We start from the raw sequence: 8589 nt of genomic DNA on the forward strand, positions 1-8589 counted from the left end.
AATAGGTATATATCCGCCTCTTAATGGGTTCTCGCTCAAATGAAGATGTAATGCGTGTTCAAAATTGTTCATAGTATTCTACGATTCATATGTACGTCCCAAGTATTGCAATTTAGTGAAATGTCATGCAGACAAAATACATACACTAGGCTAAATCATGGTAAAGACCATTAGTTTGGTATAAATACCGGTTGAGTATAAATTTTTATGACCCAATAAATATCACAATTTTATTATAATAATTATTTTACAAGAATTAATACACAAATTTGATCAGCCTTATTATAACACACAAACATTTGCTTAATTAAAGCACAGGTCATATACCACAATTTTATTATCATAATTATTTTACAAGAATTAATACACAAATTAAATTTGATGAGCCTTATTATAACACACAAACATTTGCTTAATCAAACCACAATGGCTGCTAGCTGTCCATGATGACCTAGAAGAACAAATATATTATATTTGTTCAAGGAATCTGAATATCAGTTTCATAAATAGAGCCAGGCTTCCAGTAATCTGGGATGACAGTTTTGTCAGAGGAAACCCATTTGGTCTTTTCACCTTCTTTTATTTGGATCCTTAATTTCAAATCTCCCTTTGGTGGATTTTGCAAGTCAAATACTGCTCCATATGACCTCCTCATTGGTATCCATTTGTAGGTTTTTACCTGTATATATATATATATATATATATCAACCCCAAAACTAATGTTATACTTTTATTATCAAATGCCTAGAATTTATTGAAATCTGTTACATATGCATCTAACGATCTATCTTATATGCACTGACAGTGTCATTTATTTTATATAGTTCAGTTTATAGGTTTGCTTGACTCTCATAAAACTTAATGTGAACCATTGAAATGAGAAAAAGAAAATAAATAAAAAACTCGTTTGGATTAGCTAATTAAAAGTTGCTGATAAATATTTAATAATCAGTATGTGTTTGAATAAAATTATTGAGACTGGTAATAAACCTTAATGTGTTTGGTAAGAAGGTGATGATAAAACGACTCAAATGTTCCTTAAGTTATATATTTACAATAAATAAATAAATTTAAAAGCACTTTTGCATAAAAAGGGACGAATGACCGAAATAAAATAGAAAGATATAATTAGAAACTACACTATAGGAAGAATTTTTTGAAAATTATAAAATATATTAGAATAAAATCATAAAAGACTTCATCAAGCCAAAAGTGCTAACTTATTATATATTTTTGACTGATATTAACTTCATTATAACTATTCTGTTATTTACCAAACTCGTAGAATAAATCAAAAATGATTATAAACCTTAGATTGATCAGCTTATAAGCTTAAAATAATTTAAAATATAAGCAAATATGTGTATACGTACATCGTAGACCTCAATTGCGTAAATATCAGCGTAGCCACCGTTGTTAAATAGAAATATGGCAAGGTATCCATGGTAATTGCTATGTTCATTGATTTTGATTTTGAGATTGCCATATTTGCAAGAAACTCTTTTGTAGTCAACATCAACCACTCCCTTTGGGAACAACATGTGAGCTAGCTTTGGATGCTTCGCCATTTTGGCAAAAGCGTCAGAGCTGAGAATGAAGTCAGTTCCTGGTCCTTCACCACTGTCAGTCACCATCACCTTAACTCCCTTGTCACTACATAGTGACTTGTCCTTGCACCTCACCTGTAATATATTGTTACAAGTAAATCTTAATGATAAATGCTAATTATTAACCTTGATAAAATTGGTAACTCCACTTTATGTATGTCAATCTACACTTATTTGACAATTTTTTTTTAAAATTATTAATGTATATATAACTTATATCGATTCTAAATTAGTCAGAGTTGATTATATGAATTATGTGTGTTTATTCCGGTACGTGGACTATTCAAAGGTCGACATTACTTGCTTTAAACTAGCCATAATATTTTTTCAAAGATATACATAGCTAGGCATATCTCTTTAAAGACTTAATAAAATAACATGCAAGTATTTGTTTCCTAGGAAACCTAATACTATATACCTTATGGATTCATTTATATTTATAAAATTTTTATTACATGAGTACAAATAATATCTATTTCGAACGTAATCCAACAAATCAAATGGGGTACTACTGTTGTAAACTCATAAAGTTTAAATTCTGAATTCGTTGATCTTTGTATACCTGATAGCATGCACCACAGCCAGCTCCATTCTTATAGAGCTTCCAGGACACGCCAGTTACCAGCCCATCATTGACATATTTGCCATGTTGTCCATAACCACAAGCTCCAGCTGATCAAATATGTTACAAAATTAATCAAATGTAATAAAATCAATATAATTACAAATTAATGAATTAAAACAGGGGAAACTAATTATTTTCTCCGTTTCAACTTGTTTGTCATGCTTTTTCTTTTTAATCCGTTTAGAAAACGAATGTCTCTTTCCTTTTTAACAACTCTTTAATTAATTCTGACTTTGCAACATTAAGGGCATAATTGGTATATTCTACGTATCTTTAGTTTAAAACCACAAGATTCAAAAGTTTTCTTTACTTTTTTAAGCTCCGTATCTAATAAATTAAAATGGAAGGAGTAATTAAAGTAGTGACTTACTTGGTGTTCCTTTGCCATCAGGGGTCTTATAATAGGTAGCTTTGGAATCATAGTATTCAGTACCATAGCAAAATGCAGGTAGAACCAAAATCATGCATATCATAAAAGTGGAAAAATTATTCAAGAAAATAGCCATTTTTTGGTGTTCAAAAGAAGACAGAAAAATGGATGCTAGTTAAAAATGTAAAGAAGAGATAATTTGGATGGTGAGAAATGTATAAGTAAAGTTCCCTATTTATAGTTGGGTGTCTTAAGAGCAGGTATTGACTTAGCTTAAATTCATGGCCAACTTTGTATTAGTCTTAATTTAGCTTTAATTTTATACGAAAAGAAGTATTCAAAGTTATCATATGGTTTTTGTCTTTTGACCCAACTATAATCTATGGATGTCACTTATTGCCGCCTCTCCGTACCGTCTAACGTAACGCGAGATTGAGTATAATATATTCTTTGTGGTTCGGTTCTTCGCTAAATCCCGTGCATACCGAAAGCTTGAGTGAACCAGGCTGTCCTTTTTAGTGCTTGAGAGTGTACATGAAATTTTAAAAAAAAATAGTTTTAAAAAATGATGATGTGACAATTGAATTTTAAAAAAAAAAAAAGTATCATTCGCATATTAAAATAACAAGTGTATCACATAAATTGAGGTGCGGAATGTAGTATTATATATTATCTGAAAATATGATCAACGTACAGCTCATTGTTTGGGAATTTAATTAATATGTCACACGGAATGTTGTTATTATAAATTTATTGTTTGGTTTCTTAGACTTTTAATTTAAGTTATCTAGTCTTAAAATTCAAATTAATAAACAGCAAATGCATACTCTTATGATTAAAATTATTAATTATTTTCCGTAAGAGATGAACAATATCCGAAAAAGAAAAAAATGGAGAGGAAGTAGCAATTTCCTATTAAAGCTCCAATATATGTTTCATTTTAAATGCATAAAGTTCTTTTTTTCTTAAGCCTATTCTCACAAGTACAAAAAATAATATTCAAAAATTGATATGCTCGTGTAGTGTTACAGATAGTTTAAATACTATCATAATTCATATGGGTTAAAATTTTAAAATAATTGTTCATTTAAACGGTTAAAGAGCAGACCAATTCAACTAAAGAAATTGGAATAATTACTACTCCCTTACTTAATTCCTAAATGCTTGTCACATTTTTGTCTACACGTCCAGTCGTCCATTAGGAAAAACATTATGCAGAAGTTAATATGACTAAATTATTCTTATTCATTACTCCTTTTGATTTAATATTTTTTTTTTACACTATATTAATATCTATTCATATTTATAACTAAGGATAAGATGAAAACAAATTATGTCTTCACTTTTAAAATGACAAATATAAGGAATATCTATTTTTAGTAAGGACGATAAGTATCTAGAAATAGAAGGAGTATAATTGTAGAAGACGCACTAGGCTAATAGCTAGAAGAACTCGTCAACTTAAATTCTTTTTTCATGTGACATATTCAGTCAGATTATATTACAATAACATCCTTATTATAACAGTCAATCTGTTTTTCAAAATTAATTTTTCATCTCTGTATAACAATTTTTACCTATAAAAATAATAATCGTCTTTATAGCAATATATATCTTTTGTAAAAGTAAAATATTGTAGGTATATAACAATCAGTCGTTATAACAACCAAAAATAAAATAAAATCCAAACCAACGATGTTATAAAGAAATTAGATTGTATAACATTTTATTCAAAGGGGAAATAGTTAAAACTCATCTAGAAGTAGAAATCATAATTGCTAGTAAAACGAAGAAAAGTAAAACCAAGGAAAAAACAACTCTTCTATCAATAGGAAACAATTAATATAGAATATGAAAATCATGAACATATAATTAATACGTACTAGCTAGTATATGATATAGTCAATATCTTATTTCTTTACGTTTTTATGTATTTTATTGCTTTGTCTAATCATCTTCGAAGGCTTAAAAGATAAAATTCATCTACAAATAAGAATTAATCAATGCATTCAATTGTACATGTATATATATTGAGTGAGACACTTCATTTAAAAGGACGAAATTTTTGGTTAATCCATTTTTAAGTGTTAAAATGACAGCTTTTGGGCTTCGTAATTTTGAACTGGTTCATCCTTTAGTACCTATGTTTTGTCTTCATGAATAATTAAATTTTTTTATTTTTTTTTTGAAACTCCAGGAAACCCGCAGCAACTACAACCTTTGCCACAGCCTCTTCCCTTCGGGTGAGCACTCTGTGCGCACTGGGTAAACCCTCACTATGCAATCACTCGTAAATCACACAGGAGATGTAAATCGCACTAGGTAAATCCTGTGCGACGAGCTAGATTGAAGAGGCATTAGGGGGAAATCGATACCGCGACCTCCGCTTTGGAAGTCACCCCTCTAACCAACTCAACCACACTCGAAGGCAGTGGAGGAGTCAGGTTTTTTATTGAGGGAATTAAGAAGTAAATATACGGACTAGTAGAAGGGGGTTCAACATGTTGGGTTCAAAGTATATGAAAAAGTGTGAATGAAAAATGGAGGAAAAATGGTGGAGAGAAGGGAGACACTAATTTAAAAAGTGTACTCCCAAATTGGAAAGTTCACTCTTTCTCTCACATTGGTGGAAGAAGAGAACTTGTGAGTGTTTAAAATGAGGAACACTTACTCCACATGGTAAGTGGGGCAAGAAATAAGAGATGCCTCGCGCGGTCGTCATCGTCGCTCGCTCGGCTCGGCTCAAATTCGAATTCGGGTAATGATTGATCGATGAGATCTATCTTTTTGGACAAAGTTTATTTGACAGAAATTCAGAAATTCAGTTCGAAAATACCAAAGGGAAAAACGTAACTTTTTCCTGTGTTTTGATACTCCATTTTTATGCATGCATGCAGATTCTGAAATAGTGTTTTGAAACAATGCAGTGCTGAAACGAAGGGATGTAACCCTTCAACGAAATGACACACTGATTCCTAAAATGGTATGCCTGTTCGAAAAAGACACATTCTTTGGACGAACAGACATGACTTTTCCAGAAAGGTCACACCTTTTAAGTGAACCATTGCCACTATTCAGAAGAGGCACATGTTGGCTATATAAATCTGCTTTCATCCACAGGTTTAGGTACGAATTTTCTAAAATTAAAATTCTCTTCTTGTCTTGAAAAAACTTTCTATGTGATCTATCAAACCGTTGAGTGAGTTCATTGAATCCAATAATTTGAGGTACCGCTATTGTTCGAATTGAAGGCCATTTTATTCTGGGAGGAAGATTCCAAAACCTCAGGTACAGTGAGGAGAATTATTCCTTAAGGACACTCCGTGAATTCGGATGACTTGGTCATAAATTCTGTTTCATCTTTTTACTGAATCTTAACACTCCTCTTAGATAGATTATTCGTAATCTAGTGTTGAAGGTATTACAGAACTTCATCAGTGTTCTTGTCTTGGACTTGAACTAGTGTTGAAGTTTTTGTTTCTTATATACAGATTCTTGTACCCGAATACATAAAAGATAACAATCTTAAGGAATAATTTTCTGCAGAATCTGTATTGCTTGTTTTTGGAGGTTAAAGCTTTAAGCTTTCTACTCTGTTTGAAATTAACTAGTAATTCGAAGACATAAAATCCTCATCACAAGTTAAAGATCATTCGATTTACGATTGAAAGTCATAAAAACTTCATTGTTAACTAGAAATAAGAAGAAGAGTTTAAAGTTGCTTAACTTTATAAATAGTATTCTGAAAATACTAAATTTTATTGTCTTGTGGTGACAGAAAAAATAACTAACGAAAGTCAAATGCAAGATGTGGCTACAACTGTGGGGGCAACTAGCATTGCCTCAACAAGTCGAGAAATTGCTCCGCAACCAATGGCACCTGCCGAGAAGCCTGAAAAATTTGCGGGCATTGACTTTAAGCGATGGCAGCAAAAGATGTTCTTTTACCTCACCACTCTATGCCTTTACAGGTTCACTAGTGAGGATGCTCCTAACGTGCCCGAGGGAACCTTGGACAAAGAGCATTTCATGATTGTAGAAGCTTAGAAATACTTGGACTTCCTTTGCAGGAATTATATATTGAGTGGTCTCCAAGACGACCTCTACGATGTTTACAGTGGAACTAAGACATCGAAGAAATTGTGGAGGGCACTAGAAAGAATATACAAGACAGAGGATGCGGGAATTAAGAAATTCTTCGTTGCAAGGTTCTTGGACTTTAAAATAAAAGATAGCAAATTGGTTGTCTCTCAAGTGCAGGAATTGTAAGTAGTCATTCACGATCTCCGAGCAGAAGGTTTGATTGTGAATGATGCATTTCAAGTAGCAGCGATCATTGAGAAGCTACCACCTATGTGAAAAGACTTCAAAAACTACTTGAAGCACAAACACAAGGAGATGACTGTCGAAGATCTTATTGTCCGACTGCGTATTGAAGAGGATAATAAGGCTACCGAGAGAAGGTCAAAAGAGAATTCTACAATTAATGGAGCACGTATTGTAGAAGATGACAATAATTCTAAGAAAAGGAAGAAAGTTGAACAAGAAATCCATCAACCCAAAAAGAAATTCAAGGAAAAGTGCTTCAACTGTGGCAAGATTGGTCATAAGTCCACGGATTGTCGTGCCCCTAAGAAAGGCAAGAAAAAAGACCAAGCAAATATGATTGAGTCCAACAAAGAATGTGATGATCTATGTGCAATATTTTTAGAATGCAACTTGGTGGGGAATCCTCGCGAGTGGTAGACGGATTTTGGTGCCACCCGCCATGTTTGTACCAACAAAGAGTTGTTTTCGTCATTCTCTCTGGCTCAAGTGAAAAAAATAATCTACATGGATAACTCCGCTACGGCAAAGGTAGAAGGAACAGAAAAACTGGGCTTGAAAATGACTTCAGAAAAGGTCTTGACACTTAACAATGTCTGGTACATTCCGGAGTTACGTAGAAACTTGATTTCTATTTCACTTCTAGAAAAGAACGGATTCAAATGTGTAATCATTTCTGAAAAAATTGTAATTAGCAAAGGAGAAGTGTATGTAGGAAAAGGCTATCTTACCGAGCGCCTTTATAAGATGAATGTAATGAATGTTGAAATCAATAAAAAATTAAATTTTTCTTACTTGCTTGAGTCTTATAATTTGTGGCATGAACGTTTAGGCCATGTTAATTACAAAATGTTACGAAAACTGATTAACTTAGAGATTTTGTCAAACTTTGAGTGCAATAAATTAAAGTGTCAAACGTGTGTGGAATCAAAGTATGCAAAGCATCCTTATAAGTCCGTTGAAAGGAATTTCAATCCCTTAGACTTAATACACACTGACATTTGTGATATGAAGTCAACACCATCACGTGGTGGGAAAAAGTATTTTATAACTTTTATTGCTGATTGCACTAGATATTGTTACATCTACTTGCTAAATAGTAAGGATGAAGCAATAGATGTGTTTAGGCAATACAAAACTGAAGTAGAAAATCAGTTAGAGAAGAAGATAAAAATGATAAGAAGTGATAGGGGCGGAGAATATGAATCTCCCTTCGCTGAAATATGTGTAGAAAATGGAATTGTCTATCAAACTACGGCCCCGTATTCACCTCAATCTAACAGAATTGCAGAAAGAAAAAACCAAACTTTGAAGGAAATGATGAATGTCTTGCTTATAAGTTCCGGTTTACCGTAAAACTTGTGGGGGAGGCTATCTTTATAGCCAATCGTATACTCAATAGAGTTTTTCATAGTAAGACACAATCAATTCCTTATGAAAAATGAAAAGGAAGGAAACCCAACTTGAAATATTTCAAAGTGTGGGGGTGACTATCAAAGGTCCAAGTTCCTATGCCTAAGAGGGTCAAGATAGGACCTAAGACTGTAGACTGCGTATTCGTAGGATATGCTAAAAGCAGTAAAGCATATTGATTTTTGGTTCATAAATTCGAACATCCGGATATAAATGAAAATATGGTAATTGAATCAAATAACGCTGAA

The 8589-nt window shown here is 32.5% G+C and overlaps 1 protein-coding gene across 1 annotated transcript; it reads right to left on the reverse strand.

Annotated features, from left to right (window-relative positions):
- Positions 1-208: 208 nt before the first annotated feature.
- Positions 209-2821, reverse strand: LOC107868449 (expansin-like B1). Its single transcript, XM_016715143.2, has 4 exons — positions 2603-2821; positions 2170-2279; positions 1374-1682; positions 209-679 (listed from the first exon to the last, which is right to left on the reverse strand). Exons 1-4 carry the CDS (start codon positions 2736-2738, stop codon positions 479-481), a joined length of 756 nt encoding a protein of 251 aa, XP_016570629.2. The 5' UTR covers positions 2739-2821; the 3' UTR covers positions 209-478.
- Positions 2822-8589: the final 5768 nt, after the last annotated feature.

The sequence above is a fragment of the Capsicum annuum genome, chromosome 1 (genome assembly GCF_002878395.1).
Source record: "Capsicum annuum cultivar UCD-10X-F1 chromosome 1, UCD10Xv1.1, whole genome shotgun sequence".
NCBI classification, from domain to species: domain Eukaryota; kingdom Viridiplantae; phylum Streptophyta; class Magnoliopsida; order Solanales; family Solanaceae; genus Capsicum; species Capsicum annuum.

Bases quoted from the DNA above. Each gene is read 5' to 3' on its own strand.
- LOC107868449 (XM_016715143.2), bottom strand. From the start codon at position 2,738: ATGGCTATTTTCTTGAATAATTTTTCCACTTTTATGATATGCATGATT. The intron at 2,280-2,602 runs GTAAGTCACTAC...ATATTTGATCAG, and splicing joins TGATGGCAAAGGAACACCAA to CTGGAGCTTGTGGTTATGGA. The intron at 680-1,373 runs GTACGTATACAC...ATATATATACAG, and splicing joins ACGCAATTGAGGTCTACGAT to GTAAAAACCTACAAATGGAT.